This window comes from Pteropus vampyrus, unplaced genomic scaffold, assembly GCF_000151845.1.
Source record: "Pteropus vampyrus isolate Shadow unplaced genomic scaffold, Pvam_2.0 Scaffold76, whole genome shotgun sequence".
NCBI classification, from domain to species: domain Eukaryota; kingdom Metazoa; phylum Chordata; class Mammalia; order Chiroptera; family Pteropodidae; genus Pteropus; species Pteropus vampyrus.
Window position 1 is genome coordinate 8,224,786 of NW_011888857.1, and position 19,808 is coordinate 8,244,593.

Here is a 19,808-nt window from a genome sequence, read left to right on the forward strand (position 1 = left end):
AAATGCACTGCAATAAGGGCTGTGTGCTAAGTTACCATTAAGATTCTTTACTTTCGGCAAAAATTCTCAAGCTCCATGTGGTAATTCTCTCATTCTGCTCACAGGCAGTTCTTGGCTCTTTTACATGTCTTTTTTTAAGAACAAACCAATTAATTATTATTTAATAAATGTAATTTGATTCACTGACAATGTCTTAAAATATGGAAAATAATGGTGCACATATTACTTGATTTCCTTGTTGAATAATTTATATAGTTAAATTCTGATGTTTTTGAAAGGATCAGGACACCTTATAAGTATACAGCAGTACAATGTAATATGTTAGACAAGTAGGGGTATAATAGACTTATTTAAAAAATTATTATTTAAATTTTTAAATCATTTCTTCAATTAAAAAATAAATTAATTTAAAAATTTTTAAAATTATTATCTAAATTCAGAAAACTTTAAACATAAAGGAAAGGAAATGAGAGCTTTGCTCAGATCTCTGGCATTGGATAAAAAATTTCTCTCTTTCATAGATAATAAGGATAATGATTACAGCATCATATTTCCATATTTTTATGCTGTACTATGAGGTGTCAAGTGTGATATTCCAGATTCGGAAAAACACAGTAAAGTGATTTTAGCCCAATAAAACTCATGAGCAAATATACAGAAATATTCAATTTTATGTGGTTTAGACCTTTTGCTATCATTGATATCACTGGCATATAGACATTGAATGTAATTTTTAGTTACATACACATAGGACTTCTTCAATTAATAATAGAGCTGATTTCACCAAATAATGCCAATGGTAAATACTACATTTACTGCAAATAGAAAGGTGCACCTAATGGAATCTTACAAATATTAATTGGCTTATATCAGGTCTATGAATGCTAATGTTCCTAATAAACCAATATTAGAATAGAATCCCAAGTACACCAATAAACCCGCTGCTGAAGTTAATGTGCTTTTATACAAGGATCCCGTGGTTCTAATTTAGATTCTGTTGACACAGCAGATTATTATAACTCTAACAGTCATGTGTGATGCTACCCCCAATAGATAATAATTGAGGCAGGTCAGTTTGTCAGGCTTTATCTCTAATTAACACTCAAAATGCGCACTTCAAACTATAGCAGAGAAAGATTCAACCTTGCTAATTTGGAGATGTTGAAGGGAGCAAATGAAGCTCTATTTTCAGAGGGAGGACACCTATTAGGCAGCAATCAAAAGGTGACAATTTGGGGAGTCTCATCCAACACTGAAACATAATGTCTCAAATCAACCCAAAGTACTATTCTCCTACAGAAAGAGTCTCCATTCTCTTTGAAATTCTCTCTTTCTCTCCCTCCACCAAAAAGGGGTAGGTTACCTTTCTCGCAGTGGCTTCCTGTGAATCCAGAAGGGCAGACGCATTTGTTAGGTGCCACACATGTTCCACCATATCTGCAGCCCTCTTCGCAGAATGCTGTTGCAAAAGAATGAGGGATTTCTCTTAGATAAAACTGCAATAAGAAAACTCATGGCAAAAAGCATGAGCATGAAAATGATTCTTCGTTGCATAAAGAATACATATCTGTTTTGACATATTTAAAAATTTTGGTATGAAAATAAATGGAATAACACCTGCTTTACCAGTTTATATGAAACCAATTGAAATAATTTAAAATATTTAGCACATGGCTGGCATGTACTAAAAGGTAACTAGTATGAATAGCTATTACTGTTGCTATTATTATTGTTGTTATTGTTGTTGATATATTTGAAATAAAACAGGATACATTGAATAACTAGAAAGGCTAGGATTGGGATAAAGTAAAACTATTTTAAATACTATTTTGTAACTATTTTTCTCTAAATATCTTTTGTTACAATAAAGAATTTTTAACACTAAAAAGATTTGGGTATATATAATTTTGGATAACATAATAAATGTAAATAACCACTTATTTTTGAATACTTAAGATGTTTCCAATATTTCTGTAATAAAAACAATGCCTTGTCCACATAGCTAGAATTTTAGCACACCCTAAATTATTCCTTGAAGAAAAATGCCTCAATGTTTCAGGGATCCTGGGGTTTAAGTCTTTTCATAAGCATTGCAAACTTATCACGACTCCATCTCAGTGCTACCCTGCTAGGCTTCCCGTAACGGATTAGCTTCCCTCATTACAAACTCAAATAGCATAACACTGCTTCATGCACCTTTCCTTTGCAGTATTAAATATAATTGTTTAATAATCTTTTCTTGTTCCATCTATTGGACTGTAAGGCTCATAAGGACAGGTGCCATGCTTCTTTTTGTCCTCCATTGTACCACAGCCTTAGTATCTGAGTGCATAGTAGATGCTTAAAATATATTTTCTGATATATTCTTATATTATATCAACTTATATTCTTCAGGTCCTTCTGTTAGAAAAACTCTTCCTCTAACAATTCGGCAACACTTTCATCCAGAATAATTTATTATCAAACCTTGGGAATAACCAATAATTTGGTGTACTAACACTGTGAAATTTCTCATTAATGAAGAAGATTGTAACTTGTTAACCCGGAGTTCCTTTTATTCACATGAGAACTAAGTGAGAATTTTTTTCTTATTTATAGTTAGAAAATGTCACCCTGGAAAAATGTCATGGTTCTATTTTGCCATCATTACATAAATAATATGGGTCGAACTTTAAAAGGCCACATAACATCTTTAGATAGTTAAATGCTGGTTCAACTACATAGAAATTCTCACAATATTGTCATTTTCCACATCATTTAATATCCATTGTATGATTTAACATTTTGTAGCTTAGCAATTAATTGTGAATTCCTCTGCTCTTGCTAGAGGACAGACAGTGTGTACCTTGGTATTCGAATGCCATTTTCTCTTTCTAGCATTGTAGTACCATGAGCCTATGCAAAAACAAAAATATTTAGACAATATCTGCCTTTGTACACTCATCACGAAAACCAAAATATAAATAAATATGTGTATACAAAATTTCTTGTCTCAAAAATCACACCTTGTGGGCTCTGGTGACTGATATTTCAAGTAAGATGTTTAAGGTGTAGCTCCACATCAAAGCTAATAAAAGAACGGTTAAAGTGTTTTTGCAAACTAAAAATAACAGATGGAAAGCTGATAAGGAAAGTTTCGAGTGGCACCTAAGGATGGCAGGGGCTGGAAGCACCTAGATTTGGTGACCTTAGTAGTCAAAAACTTGAAATCACAGTTCCTTTGCAAACTCAGGAAAATTCAGGCATCATGAGTATGTTGCTTCCTTGTCAACCACTTTCCAGATTCCGAAGTATGGCTTGAACAGATTGTAGATACACTATGAGATCACAAACCTGCGTCTGTCCTTATAGTGCCATTTGTTACTAACTTATTACCCAGGGGGAGATGTTAGATTAGGTCAACTCTAAAATGGTATGATTTCTATTTTTGAAAGGACTCTTTCCACTGTGCCAGAAAATAAAATCATAAAATTCAAAATTGAGGGACAGTTAATCCATAGAAAAACTAATTTTTTTAATTCAAAACTTCTTAGCATATAAAATGAAACTTGAATGGTAAAGGGAACAAAATAAGAAGGTAGATTTGTACACGCCAGGTTTATGGATGTCCAATATCACCAACATGTGCTCAACTTGACAAAAATAATTGTGCACTAATAAAGAGTAACAGCCCTTCAATTTCTATATACTTTGTATGATCCTCTCAGAGTTTTTACTGTCATATATTTAGTTCCAAGGGACACCTTGTATCCTGCAAAAATAAAGAAACACAGAAGTTTCAGCACCATCTGTTAGAAGAAAGTCCTTTTCTTCCCTCCTAGTTTCCCTGAGGAAGCATTTTGCTTAAGGTCATTCCTGACCTCTCTTTGCCAGCTTTGTTCATTATGGCTCTGGGAAGGTAGAGGAATTTATTCCATTCTCAAATTTGGAAAAATGTATATATACCAGGATGATGCTTCTTAGATGAAAGAAGCAGGAAGATGGACTGGGAAGGACCTTCCTTCTAGGAAGGACCAATTACCTGGAAATAAGTAATTGTTACATTTCTAGTTATTTGGGATAGTGAGTTACTAGGTGTGAATTAAGTTGTAAAATAACTATCAAGATATCTAAATAAATAAAAGCTGGTCACCACAGACCAACAGTTACAAAGTGTCATGAACCAAAGATTATAACTAATATGATTATCTGCACCTAAAATCCAAAGGGGGGAGAATATTTAAACTGTGGTCACACTCAGCAACACTCCATGCCTACCCCTCTTCTTTCTTGGGAATGAGCCACCTTCAGACGGCATCAATTTTCCTACTTTCCTGATGACACCTTCCCTCCTGGGACTCGGTGGAAAGTCAGCCTTATTCCGTGTTCACTATGAGCAAACTAGCTTGACTTACAGACTTAAAGTCCTGTTTTCCAATCCAGTTCTGTCGATAATAAAGGTGATATCATCGCCTCCATGTTAGCATTGTGGTTTATTCCACGCCTTGTTTACAACATATTTACCAAAGGCCCCCTCAAACATTTTAGTTGTTACAAGATGGAATGTGGAGTCAGTGTTTTACTGGCATTTGGTGGGCAGAGGACAGGGATGCATAAGGTAGTCCTGCATAACAAAGAAATATCTGACCCAAAATGTCAACAGCACTGAGGTTGAGAAACTCTGCCCCAACTTTACACAATTGAGTCTACTAGGTATCTCCAGGGGCAAAATCATTTTATTTTAATCCCCCTTTCCATATCCCCCAACCTATCCTCCCCCCCAGAAAAACAGTTTTAAATATAGAAAAAGGTAAGAGTAAAAATCATCCAGATGGTTAGTTTGATATATAAAACCAAATATCCAAAAGTCTACAATTATCACTCTTCATATCATCATTCTGGTCTCAAGCACGCAGAATGCTGTATAATTTAATTATTGGCTCCCAAATCAGCTTTGACCCTGTCACTTATCACTTACTATATGTGTGTGCATGTACAGTTCTAATAGCCTTTTCCAATCTCCTTTTCAACAGTAATAATAGGAACAATAGTAACGGTAGTTTCCATTTATTGAAGACCTATTTATTGAAGTGTTGTATAAACAGAATATTCCATTTCATCCTTACAGTAACTCGGTGCTTTTTGGTCATATTGTGCTCATTGTTGGAAGAGAAAGCTAGCTTGGAGAAGTGAAGTTATGTAAGGTCACTCCACTAAGTGATATCCTGGGTTTCAAACTCAGAGTCTTAATCACATCACTAAACCATCTCCATCTAGGGCCACCTACCGTGTGCAGGCAATGTGCTGGGTGCTGAGAAGTCTACAACGAGACATGAAATTGTCCTTATCCTCAAGAAGCTCACAATTGAGTAGCAGAGAGTGGCATGTATAAAACCAAGCATAATAAAATGTGATAAATGCTATTGTAGCATTATGAGTAAAGTGCTGAGAGAATATGGAGGAGAACATGATTAACTGTGCCTGGTGAACTGAGGCAAAGCTTTGCAACAATGCAGGCATTTGAGTTAGGCCTGGAGGAATGAATAGGATTTTTGCCAGGTACAAAAAAAGAGACAGTTCAGGTCAAGGTTTTGTCTTGCAGAAAAGTACTGACTAGAACAGGAAAATGAACAGGTGTTTATAACACACATCAAGGTTAGAGAGTGAACATTAGGATAGCATGCAGCAAGCCATGCAGGGAAGCACGAGTATTTTAGAATCTGTGAACAATCCTCTCCATTTTCCCGTCTCTCATCCACTTCCCAGATTTCAGATTTGTTAATTGTCTTAAGGCACAATAGTGTATGGTCTCGATATCTGCATATAGACTTTTCTTTTGTTCTGTCCATTATTCTAGTTGAAGACATGCTTTGCTAATCTTTTTTACTGCAGTAAATAGTAAGAAAAAAATTTTAAATCAGAAACCCTCACATACACACAGACAACCAGAAATATAAAATTTACTTAGTATTGTGTAATGCATTCCGATATTTTCCATTGTATTGCCTTTCATTGTACTATCTTCCATTGTATTGCATTGCATTATATTGTATTGTAATGTATTGTATCATATTGCATTCCATACCATTTATAGAATGCAACTATGATCCAATTACTTGCTTTCACAACCCACTAAACCTACAGTCTAAACTATACACTCATTTCACACATTCTCGGTAATTGCCATAGGCTTCTAGTCCATAGCACACTGATAGGATGGGGGCATAGACTCACTTTAGATTAATCTTGACATCTTCAAATAGAGATGTTGTTCTTAACTCTAGAAAGGCTGATACGATAAGAAAATGTCTACAGGGGCTATTTTCTATGGATGTAGTGGAAGCAGAGATCATATAGCCTGCAAAGTTGAAATATGTTATCTAGGTAGGCCTTTATAAATAATCTCTATTACAGAAAATGAACTAGATGGGAGTGGCATAGCTTGTGGAGACAGCTAATGCATCTTTTTTTTTTTTTTTTTTGCATTATTTTTGGCCTACATGTATGCTATTCCAACTGTGAGATTCTTAAGACCAGGGTTATGTTTTTTAGAACTCTACATTCTTCTATATAATCCTGAATACTGGTTATACTAAACATATATTTGTTGATAGAGTAAATTAATTTTATAGAGAAAATAAAAAGTTTGAGAAGACAGTCCTGTGTATAAACTATTATCATGAAATCTGAGATAAATAGATGACACGTAGTTATCAAATCAGATCAATTCGGCTTTAAAAATTTATCAAGCATCTACTATGTGCTAGATACTAGATACTCTAATAACACATAGCCCTATTTTCCAGGAATGAGGGACCAATACAGTGGTTCTTCCTGAAGGCAATTTCCTCCCAGAGAATATATGACAATGTCTAGAGTCACAGCTGTGGGAGTTCTACTGGTGGCTCTACTACTAGGTAGAGACCAAGGATGCAGCTAAACATGCACAGGACAGCCCCATGGAAAGAATTATTCAACTCAAAATTTCCACAGTGCCAATGCTGAGAAAAGACAGACAATCTTTTATTTAGTCATACAATAAACATTTATTTAGCAGCCTCTGTATCAAGGTTATTCTGAGAACCAAGGCTCACACAGCACAGCTAAAAATATTTTAATATATGGGTAATGTATTCTACCTGGAAGATAAAGAATAACAAAATAAATGTGTAAGTGATATAGCAAGCTAGATGACAACAAGCAACATGGTCAAAAGCAGAGTAGGAGGACAAGGACTTGCCCAGTGGGGAAGGTTATAATTAAGCAGGATGATCACAAAAGGCCTCACTGAGAAAGTTTGAGTAAACACCAAAAGAGGAGACTGAGTGAGTCACACAGTAATCAAACAGAAGAGTGTTCCAGGCAGAGGTTAAAGTGAGTGCAAAGTCCCTGAGAAGTGGAGGGCAGATCATGTAGTGCCTTACGGATCTTAGCAATACTGCCTGTACAAGGCTGAGAGTAAGTCCAGAGAGAAGGAAAGGATTTTTCTGCCTGGAAGGTCAAGAGTAGCTCTACAGAAGGGCTAAAGCCTGAGCTGAATCAGTACAATAACCAGGCAGATTGAGGCCAAGGATGCTGGAGTCAGGGAGCAGGAACAGCTTGTGCAAAGGTGTAGAGGCATGGAGCACTACTGGGTAGAACTGACTGCGGCTTCGGCTTGCTAGAAGGTATGCTGTGAGGAAGGAGGAGCAGTGACTATAGCTGGTATTTTACAAACCCAGGCTTTGGGCTATTTCACAAAAGAGCCACTCGTGCTCTGCCTTTCTCACCAGGAACCCACCAGTCTTATGAATGATTTAGGACCACCAATAGTGTTTTATTTTCCCGCAATTTCAATTTCATTCAGAATAAGAGTGGTGGCTTTTTTTCTAGGAAGACAGAGTTGAAATGTTGAATGTGAATCAGTTTTTAGGAGTTTAAAATCTCTGCAATATATAAATGAAAGAATCACATTAAAGAAAGCAATTCAACAGGAAATTGCTAAGAACTTGGACTGAGGAATATTCAGCCCTGACTTTGTGTATGTACCTGGGCAGGATGGTGGTTAATCACTGACACACATCCACACAGCCCAGTGCCTGGATAATTCTCCCATAGAGAATTATGAGAGCGATTAAAAACATGACTCTGAAAACAGAGACCTAGGTTTCAGTCACGTTCCAGTCTTTATTAGCTGATTTATTTTTTCTAGCTTTATTCAGATATAACTGGCATATAACATTATATAAGTTTAAAGTGTACAATGTGCTGATTTGATACATTTATATATCATAAATGTATATGATATATAAACCATGACTGATTTTGGAAATTTGCTTAATCTCCTTGAGCATAAAATCCTATATCTGTATGTTTAGATTAATAAGAGAACCTACTTCACACAGGTATTACCAGGATTAAGTAGGACGGTGCATGTAGAGTACATGGCATAGTGCTCACACATAAGTGCTCAATAAACATTAGTTCTTAAATCTGCCACCTTCTTTCTCTCTACATTAATTCATATAGTGTAGCATTTTCTTCTCAAATATCAAAACTCTATGCAGCTTGCCTTCCCTAACTGGTACACAAATCATTGCCGGAGTTTGAGAGCTTGTTGAGCCCTGGAATCAACTGCAAAGAAAATGATGAAGGATTAAGACAAAAATCTAAGAAGAGGAATAGAATGAGAGATGATGCTCAAATCCCAAAAAGCAAAATTCGGGAAGTTAGGTCAGGACTCCCTACGATGTAAAAGCTAAGGGAATGGTTAAATTATATCTTTGCAACAAAAACTGAAAGCAATTTATAATTTGGTGTTCAGCGATTACAGGAGCACTAAGAAATGGGAGCTTGAAAGTGCTATCTGTGAAAAGCAGTCGAGGAGAGAGCCCAGGGTGAGGTCAGAAGTTTTCCTACTGCCCTGCCATATTAGAGCCAACACATACAGTATCTCTGGAGGTCACAGTCTAGAGGCTTTTAAGAAATAAATTCTAGCAAGTTAAAAAGTATTCTGTGATTTTATATGAGCACGTGGAATTAGATGTTAAATCTCGAGTGAGATGTGAGTGTGAGCTGCAGCTGGGGAACTTGGGACCAGAGTGCCGAGAGTGCTTTTCCGTTTCCCATCCTCCATCCTGAAACCTGGACAATTTCTCAGACTTATAAGGTATTTTGTGCTTTTGTTTAAGAAGTGCTTCGCATGAATCTTAAAAGGTAATTTGTAATGATACCTTCATTCTGTAATGAATGGAGAAAATTAGAGAAGAGAATTAGATGACTTGCCCAAGAAAAGGGTAATTATGTAGCAGAAAAGAAGAATTCCAGACTCTAGGATTCTGACAGCAGCAGATGTCTGAGAAGCAATACCAACTTTACCCAATGGGAGAAGAGTGGTTTGGAGATTTTAAAAAGTGGGGAGGAAAGGAGAGAGGGTAGAAATAAGGGAGTAGAGAAAGATGAAAGGAGAAAAAGAATAGAGGAAAGAAAAAGAATTATCTTAGCAATCCGACACTGCAGCAAACACTGCTCCATCTACCCCGCTCTTTCATTATTTAACACGGACAGACATTTCGATTGTCAGGTGACAGAATCTGGGCCATGGGCAGCCTGGATGCAAATCTCAGGTCTGCCTTTTTCTAGCTATGTAATATAGAAACATCTGTAAACCTTAGTTTCCTCATGACAGAATGGGAAGCAAAAATACCACCTTCTTTATATAGTGGCTATGAGGAATAAAGGTTACTGTAGGTGGAGTACTTAGTTCCAGGTGCTCGAAAGATATTAATCATTATTTACATTATTATTATTATTATTGTACATTTACATACACAGTGGGGAAACTAAAGGTAAAAGAAACCCATATTTTGTTAAAAATGTACTATTTTTCAATTCTATGCTTGAAGGGTCTGAACCAAAGAATTCCGAGTTAGAATTATTAATTATCCTGTTGCAAAACGTAAAGAATTTCCAAAGAGCTTTGCTTGCTGGAGGATTCAAAACCATATATTTGACCTTTCCTTGGCTTCCTTCAAAGTCAAAACCCAGGGTCCTCTTAATGGGCATATCTAATTAATGGCTGCTTTCATGCAGCATACATTTGCCAGACCTTAAGCTTTCACCGCTGCCCAGTGCTCTGTCTTTCTAGATGGTTAGCTATATCTCATCTATAACATGAACTGCCCTTGTTCTTGAGCTAAGGTTATTTTTTATCCACCTCAAGGCTCTCAAAATGTAGAAGTAAAAGAGTACAGTCCCTGAAATCAGAGAAACCTGGATTAAATCACTAGCTCTGTAAGCTTCAGCAAGTTACTCACTTTTTCTGAGCCTCAGTTTGCCCACTTGTGAAATAAAGACATGACTAACTCTTCTGCAAGTTGGCATGAAGGTTAAATGACAGGATAAAGATGAAAGCCAGTGGCACCAGGCCTGAAACATGGCCTTTGTCTCCACATTTGTCCTTTGCCACTTTTCACCAGCAGCTTTATCCCACCAGGTACAGTTCTCCAAACATTCTGAGCTTGCTTTTGTATCCATCTGGTTAGCCCACATGATACTGGGCATGAAGGGATTAAGCAAGATACCCTAGCTCTTTCCTGAGGGTGCTATAAAGGAGCTTTCATGATGCCCATCTTTCTGCTCATCTGAGGAGCTGTTCCCAGCTCAGACTCTCAGCTAGAAGAGAATCTTCTCAAGAGAACTTTAATATATTTCCCCCATATCCACAGTGTACAGAGAATGATGAATCTGATCAGTGTACTATGATCCCAGCAAAGAAATTACAGATACAGAGTATCCAGGATAGAGGGACAGAAGGTCATGGCTTCTGATGGGCCCAGCCAACATTTGCAGAGTTTATGGGAGAGAAGCAAAACTTCCCATAGAAATCATCTGATAACATTTAGCCTCAAGGACCATATTCTCTCTTTATATAAGAGTAAGAAGGAGGAAACTGAAGTAAAAAAAAAAAAAAAGTACTTTGCAATAGATACTAGCCTATGAGGGATCAGAATACCACTGAACAGGATGCAGCATGGATCAAATCTATTATTAAAGCCACACAGATTAAGGGCCAGCCTCAATTTTTTGTTTGCTTATTTGTTTAATTTAGTGAGAAGGAATGTGGGGTTAATCAGAACCCACTGTAGTCCTTAGGATTCTATGTTCTATAATACTACACTTAAAATTTATTTAGTATTATAATAAAGCATGGATTCAGCAATTCTCATCAAACATTTTTATTTCTTTTATAAAGTTCTTAGTTAAGAAATATCTTTCATTCAACTATCAGCTGAAATTCTATTATGCACCAAGTACTCTGCTAGGCAGTTAACATATCCCAATGATCAGAGCATATAATGTCCCTGATCTTATGAAGCTTATCTTTCAGTGTAGGAAAAACAAACAATAGACAAATAAAAGTACAAAAAAAAATCAGATAACAGGAAGTGCTACGGGGAAAACTAAAGCAGAGTAAGGGAGATAAGAAGCGTTCAGAGCTTGGTTACTATTTACTTAGGGTGTTAGACCTTGGAAAGTCTAATAAATTGAAATAAATTGACATTTGAACAGAAACATAAAAGATAACAGGGAGCAAACCAGGCAGATATTAGGATGATGAGTGTTCTGGACAAAGGGAACAGTTCTGGCAAAGGCCCTGAAATCGCAAGGAGGTCAGGTGGGTCAGGAGCTAAGTCACAGGAGATGGCAACAAAGAGCTTATGGAAGGTCATCTCTCCTACGGTCTGCAGGACACTTAAGGACCTTTTTTTTTTTTTTTTTTGGCTCTGAAAGAAATTAAGAACCATTGGAATGTGAATGTTTAGTGCAAAAGAGTGACCTAATGTCACTTAGGTTTTAATATGATCTTTCTGGCTGCTGTACTTAGGAAAATACACTGTGGGGTGGACCAGGCAATCGTAAAAGCAGTTAGAAAGCTATTGTAATAACTCAAATGAGAATGGTCCCCTCAACCAGTGCTATAGAAGAGGAGACATGAGAGAAGTCAACGACTCCTTCAATATATGTGGACCAGAAAGACTCTGCATAGTAGAGGCAAGGTTTGTCAAGAAGAGACGTAACTGGGAAAGCAGCATGTCATCTGCCCTTCCCGGACAGAATTAGTAAGAAGGCTTTTTGTATGGCAATAATATGGACATTTACATGTATTTTCTCTGCCCACAATTCTTTTCCCATTGGTAAACTGAGTAACTCCTACTTGGCCTCCAAATCTCAGCTGAAATCTCTCCTAAACTGGGAAGAGACAGATGATCCTCTCCCACCTCAGGCCTCCAGTCTAGGTCAAAAGCCGTATTAGTGTCCGAGGGCTGCCAAAGCAAATTACCACAGACTTGATGACTTAAAACAAAATTATTATCTTGCCATCTGAAATCAAGGTGTTGCCATGGTTGGTTCCTTCTGGAGTCTCTGAGGAAGAATCTGTTCCATGCCTTCCCCCTAGATTCTGGTGGCTGCCAGCAACTCTCTTGGCATTGCTTGGCTTGTAGCTTCCTAAATCCAGTCTTGGTTTTGATCTTCTTATTGCCTTCCCCATGTCCCTCTCATTTCGCTTTTAATGACATCACGCTAAACCCAGGTCGATAACAACTCAAGATCCTTAACTAGATCTTCAAAGACCCCATTTCCAAATAAGGTCAAATTCACAGGTACCAGGGATCAAGACTTGGACCTGCTACGGATCCCCTCCTTTATTCCTCCTAGGGCAAAAAAGGGGTGCTGGGTAGGTCGCAGTGGGAAGTCATGCCCCAAGCCTATAACTGCTTTAGTAAAAGGTTTTTAATCAAGCCTTATCCATTGTTCTTGTGCATCTAGTTAATACACCTTTGAAATGTCAGAAATAAACACCCTCAACAGAGCATAAAATCTTAACCATCCTGTAATCCAGTCCCCACCTTGCTTTCTCTCACCTTCATGTAATCTTCCTTAAATTCTCTCCTTAATTTCAAATGCACAGAAGAAATTGCAAACCTGACATTCTCCAAAGCATCTGAGATCTTACTTCTCGTCAACAGTTGTCAGTTTAGGCTCCAGAAAAACTCATAAAAATTCTCTCAAGGTTTTGTTGTTTCTTATGTCTACACTCCTGACACACTTTATTATAGCATTTACTATACTGTCCTCTAATTGTCTTCTTACTGATCTATGTCAGCTAATAAATTTGAGCTTCTCAAACATACAAACCATGTCTTTCATTAGTCTCACTCCAGTTCCAAGCACAGTTCTTGGCACATAATACATAATCAATCACTTATTAAATAAATTAATTACAGATCATAGAGTAGACTTTTAAAACTAGCAAAATATTTAGCTGACTCTTACCAGCTTTTTAAGCTGCCTATTACCATGAGAGAAAACATTCAGGTGTTTGCATCTAACATTGGCCTTGCTTTAGCTTCTACTTTCTTCTCCAACATAACAGAATATACAGTATAAATGAAATTATATACCTATGCATTGGGCAATGGAAAAAAAGAATGCTTAACCATAAACACAATGGCATTTGTTCAGTATTAGTGGTCTTTAAACTTTTAAATAAAATCTACCTCAATAGTTAAATAATTTCCTTCTTTCATTAGCCATTCATGGTGCTATCATTTTCCATTTGCTGTTTTTCAGGAGTGGAATCAGGAACCTCCAACATCCAGAAGAACAGTGGTATTCAATACTTATACCCAAGAAATTACTGGAATGGAGAAAATATGTCAAAGCAGTGAACATGAGAGAAAACATCGAGGTAACCAGATGAAGTAAATGAAATTATCATCCAAAAGTGTGTTTTGTTAGAAAATTAGGAGAAAAGAATTTGAAGATCGCTAGATATAAAAGCTGAGAACTTGAGAAGAAAGGATAGGAAAGAAAAGGAAAGGAAGAGAGGCAGAGATCAGCCTACAGCAACAGAAACCATGTCAAAGATCAGAAGAAGCAGGGAATTTAGGACTTATGATATTTATCAACACAGAGTTGATAAGAGCACATGGAAAGAGAGGGCAGAGGGTGATATGGTCTCTCAGACTAGGAGTTCCCTGAGCTCACAGTAGCAAGCTCCTGGGCAGACTGCAAAGATGTCCCACTATCTATGAGATTTATAAAAGCTGCTGACTATTTCAAGACAGCTGGTGAGAGGACTAAGCTTTTACTTGTTTTAAGAGCTGCATAGTAAAAGATAATGATTATAATCTAGCAGACTGTGAAATATATAATGAAAGGCCAAATCAATTTGTGTTCCTTTTATTGGTTTCATAGGGCATTATTGTCATCAGATAGAGCCATTCTGAGGACACACTGACCAATTTAGGACCTCGGACTGATGCTCACTGAAGATGAGCATCAGGCTAAATGATAATAATATACTGAAAACTTCACTGTTTCATCACACAAGAAGCAAACACAAAAAGGTATTTGTATCATCAGAGACAATCTAACATGTACATTCCTAAACTTAAATGATCAAAATCAATCTGTACTTTGATTCATTGCTAAATAAAAAGGGTAATATTTTACTAAGCAAATACAATAGACTAAGTTCTGTGTGTTCTGTATTTCAGAGTAAAACAAAGCATTTTATGTATAAAAATAACAAAAATAATCTGAACATCATGAAAATCCAAAAACCATTTTCTGAAATTTTTCAGCAAACTCTTTTCTGAATGCAGTACATTTCCTGAACATTTTTTCATGCTTCTAATACTTGCCAAATAGACTCAGGCAGGTGATGGTGAATTACTTTTCCCTGTAACTACACAGACCATGAAGAGGCTGACTCTTCTCAGATGTGTTAATGCTGCCAGCTCCTATAAAATAACATCACTGATGAGTGGTTAATTCCATCTCATATGGTCATCTGAGCCATCACAGGTATATCTCCTGCTTTCAAAGCCAGAAGAATTTGTTCTTTTGCTGTGTTCTGTTAACATTCATATAAGAGTTGTACATTTAATACAAAATCATCTCCCACCGTTCTACACTCGCACATGATCACCAACTGTCCTTTTGTCATCTCTTCTCCATCTCATTGCTACTTGTTCAGACACACATCACTTCCAAATGCCTCACTACTTCTCAATTTATTTTACCTAATTCTCAACTTATTTCTCAACTTATTTTACCTAATTCTACTGTAAACAAATTTCCCCTCTAGAACACTTCACAGGAATCTCTACCCTGTAATACTTTTCCCCCACTTATCAATTCACCCTTCAAGATCTAGTTCAAATGGCATCTTTCTATAGGGATTTTCCCAGACCCCGAGAAAATATTTCTTTGTATCCCAAACCTTTGCTGTTATCACAGCCCTTAGAAAAAGCACTGCACATTTACAATGCCTAGCTCTTAATACTGTTTATCTTTTAATCTCACCCCCAAATACTATAAGGCAGGTGCCATTGTTATTTCAACGTTATAAATAAGGAAATAGTGGCTATAAGAGGACAATTACCTTTTCAAATTTACATAGCTCTTGAGTAGTAGAATGCTTGTCAGATTTTTTTTTGAAATTATTGTAATAAACAATAATTTATTACTATCCATGAGCGAGATCTGGAACATGTTAGATAAGTGGACAGCATGTATTTAATGACCGAATAAAAGGATGACAAATGCAAAGAACATTCTTTGCTCTAACACATATTTTATTTTTATATTCTGCCTCATGTCCAAAGTTTTCATCATACTGAAGAAAGAGAAACAAGGTTTAGGAAATAGCTTGATTATTCAAGGCAAAATCTGGCCAGCCATCTATTTTTGTAAATAAAGTTTTATTGCAACATGGTCAAGCTCATTAATGTATGTATTGTTTTTGGCTGCTTCTGTGCTATAATGGCAGTGAACTATGTGACAGAGGCCATATGACCCACAAACTAAACAGATCATGTTTCTACCTCTTAATATTACCTAAATGATTTTGTTTAAGAAAAAAATGCCTTATTGTAAACAGAAAAATATGCATATGCCAGAAGATATTTCAAGCCAAGTTGCACAGTAACATTTTGCCCAGCTTCTGAGCTCCCAGACATATCAGGTCATTTTGATACTCCTGGCTCAACCCCATCACTGTGGGCTCTACCTCTTTGGGCAATAAACTTTTTCCTCCACTCTCTTTCCAACTCTTACGAGCTTAACCTTCTTTTGAACCAGTTACCTCAAGTCAAAACTGGGTGTTTCTTCCAGACATGTCTTATGGGTTCCAGGTACTACCACTGTTAGTGTAAAGCACTTGGTAAAGTTTGGCTCAGCTCTAAATTTTCAAGAAGGAAAATTAAATAAATAGAAATTTCTTGTTCACAATAATGACTCAGTGCTTACTGTTAAATGTGTCTGTTCTGTTAAAAGTTAAAACAATGTTTTCAGGGAAATGGCACCTCTAGTAAACATCTTCTTATGAATCTATGTCTTAAACGAGCCAGGTCCTTCCCACTTTAGGATCTTTTCATTTGTTTTTCCTTTGCCTAGAACATTCTTCGTCAAGTCGTTCTCATGGCTCACAGGTACCCTTCATTCTGAGTTCCTCCCAAATGCTATTTCATCAGAGATCCCTTCCACAACCGACAGCTTACTAAATAACACCATTGCCACACTGTATGCCTTCATCCTGCTTTGTGTTTCTTCACAGCACTTGTCTCTCCAAGATATTGTAGTGTCAGCAGCAGCAGCAGCAGCAGCAGCAGCATGGTTGACATTTATAGAGCACTTACTTAATTTTTACCAAAGGCTATACTGAGCACTTGGCATAAATTGGGTACATAATTTCCACAACTAGCTTAATAGTTGATTATTTCTATTACATACAGACAGAGAAACTGAAACATATAGCGGTTAGGTAAGTTACTCGAAATCATCCACATACTAAATGGCTTGTGAGTAGGGTTTAGAAGGATAAATAGGAGTTTTTGAGGTGAATAAGATAGAGCAAGGCCTTTTAGCAGAGTGAACATAGGTATAGGCATTTTAGCATATATAGTGAATATTTTTGTTTTTGTCCATTCAGCATCCATTCCCCATTAACAGTAACTAAATGTATTTTTTTTAATTTCAGAAATTCCCCTTATCCCCACTCTTAGTTCATATGGCTTGAGCTGAGTTCACTGCATGTCCCAGTTCTAAGAATGGACATATATGACTAAGCCAATTCAAAGAGAATGTTTTCTTGACGCTGTTGTGGGGTTGGGGTGGTAGGAAGTACTCTCATTCCAACGGGATCATTTATCTAATGTAAGTCTGGTCATTTTTCCTTCCACTTGAAAGAATCCGCTTCAAAAAGAAATCTAACAGAAAATTTAGATTGAAAGAATAAGAAGAGAGAGAGGTTTTACTCATAGTAATTAGAAACCTTGAGTCTAGCAACGCCTGACCTGTCCATGCATTATTAGTTTCAGGAGCCAAAAAATTCCCCGATGTGTTTAAGCTAGTTTGAGTTGAGTAAGCATCCCTTCTAACTGAAATATCTTTTACTAATATGGCAAAGGACAGACTTCCATGAATTGAGAACTTCAACTAATTCAGTATTGATGGAAACGAAGGTGGCAGGAGATGAGGCTGAAGACAGAAGCCAACTGGGAAACGAATGGGTAAAACTAAGATATACAGAGATGCCTGTATTGCTGTTGCAAGGGGTGTAGACCTCATAAGTAAGATTATAAGTGCTGTAGACAATTCAAAGCATACCAACAGCCATTGAAAAAACTGCTCTGAAACATGAAGAACTCATTGGGAAAAGACATCGTTTTTAGGAAGATAATTTAGAGCAGTCACCAAAGCCACAGATGTCACGTGGCACTGATAGTGCATGCTAGAGTGGACGAGGCACAGGTCAGTAGCATGACATGATAGCTTTGAATGAAACTGTGACCTATGGTCAGAACATATGTATTCATGTTCCTAGCATCTATTCCAGACCATACACCAACTGGGTGACCTTAGAAAAGTCACTTAACACTTCTGAAATTGAGGGAAAGACGCCTATACTCTGTCAACTTCACAGGGTTTCAGAGAGGTCCAAATTAAATATAGACAAGCCAATGCTTTGGAAACTGTAAAGCTCTATGCAAGTGTCCATATGGTTAATGTGGTCAGGATTTCAGAGTTTGGGTGTAAGCTTTGGCTCTCATTTTCTGTGCGATCATGAACAAGTCTTTAAAACTTTGGGATCTCATTTCACTTCGTGCCAAGAAGAGATTAAACTCAATGGTGTTGAACGTTCCTTCCAACTGCAGCATTGCTTTAGCAATTCGCCTAGTCTGTACTTTGCCTTTGTGAAAAACAGGCAAATTACGTAAATACACAAAGTGGTCAACTGGGACTTTCCAGAAGGCAAAAGCCAAGCTACTTAGGAAGTCAGTGTCCAGTCACAGGTAAGTCCTATAGCCAGCAGCACCTATAGCTACAACACTGACACAGACACAGATTTCCCACTGTTAACTCTGAGCAACAAGTGGGTTAAATTTGCATCGACTATTTGCTTAATAAAGCAGTTAGTTCATTGTACAGTCTTTGAGAAATGCTTCCATAAAATTTGTTAAAATTAAACTCTTGGCATTTAAGGAATTAAATTACAAGGAAAATTCACTTAGGGTTGACATGGCATTCCCTGAAGAAGCAAAATAATGGAGGTGTTCATAATACAACAACTATCACTGCATAGCATTTTCACAGCCAAAAATTGCTTTGAAATTTGCTGACACACTGTGATGAGGCAGTCAGGCATTATCACCATTGTAAAGATGGGAAAACTCATGATCTGGATGCAGCCTGTAAGTGAAACTGGTGGGATTTGAATTTTGGGTCTTCTGACTTCCAACTTTCTTTTAGTCTGTATTCCCTCTGGAACCAACTATGCCAAGGTTACCATTAGGGGCCACTCTGTTATGCCCATAGAGGACACTGTTCAATTTTTGAATGAAGAGAAGAAAGAAAGCTGTTAAGAGAGACCCAGACCAGTGAGTGTCATTCAGCAGATTTCGTATGAATTTGCCATCTGGGTTTACACAACCGAATACACATCACGCAATACTGTTGCTTCTACGCCAAGTTTCAGACCAGTACCCACATGAGTGATTGATGGAACTCAATTAATACTTCTCTCTGCTGCCTGATTTCGTAGTGACACCAAGTTATCTCAGCATGTTACAGCTGCCCTGAAATTTCTCCACTGGCTCCTGCTACAATTGGGTATTGATTGAAAAATTCTATTGCTGTACTTAGTTACACAGCTTTCAATAAACAGGTCACAGACAGCACTGTGGCTGAATTCAAGGAGAGCTGAAAGACCTGAGGGCAATGGCGTACCTGAGAAAATTAGCAAGAAGCCTTAAATACTCAGGCAGAAGGCATGGGTCTCTTTAGTGGGATGTGATCTGGTAATTACTAAGTACTGATTTACTTCTCATCGTCAAATGAGGCACACCTGTTGGATACAAAATTGAAAATGTTTAACAGCAACCTGATTGTACTTCGAATAAAAACAAGAATAAGCACTAGGCATGCAATGGTTTGGAGGAGCTAACGCACTCCTGGTTCAATTAATATTTATTGAGCAACCTCTCAATCCTAGGTACCAAGCTAGGTGCTAGAGATACTAAGATACATAAGCTATGATTCTCATTATCAAGAGTTGGCAAACTATAATACACAGACAAAATCTGGCCGCCATCTATTTTTGTCAATAAAGTTTCATTGCAACATAGTCAAGCTCATTAATTGTATGTATTGTCTCTGACTGCTTCTATGCTACAATGGCAGAGTTAACTATGTGACAGAGGCCATATGCGTCACAAACTAAAATATTTACTACCTGACTCTTTACAAAAATAATTCATTTCTGTGAGAGCAACTAGTAC

General features: G+C 37.1%; 1 protein-coding gene across 1 annotated transcript in view; it reads right to left on the reverse strand.

The window, feature by feature from the left end:
- LOC105293752 (protein kinase C-binding protein NELL1-like) overlaps nt 1-19,808 on the reverse strand; it is a 282,706-nt gene that overhangs the window by 166,383 nt on the left and 96,515 nt on the right. Inside the window, exon 3 of the mRNA XM_023532094.1 lies at nt 1,364-1,459. Coding sequence (XP_023387862.1) covers nt 1,364-1,459 — 96 coding nt within the window. The remainder of the gene's footprint in view (nt 1-1,363; nt 1,460-19,808) is intronic.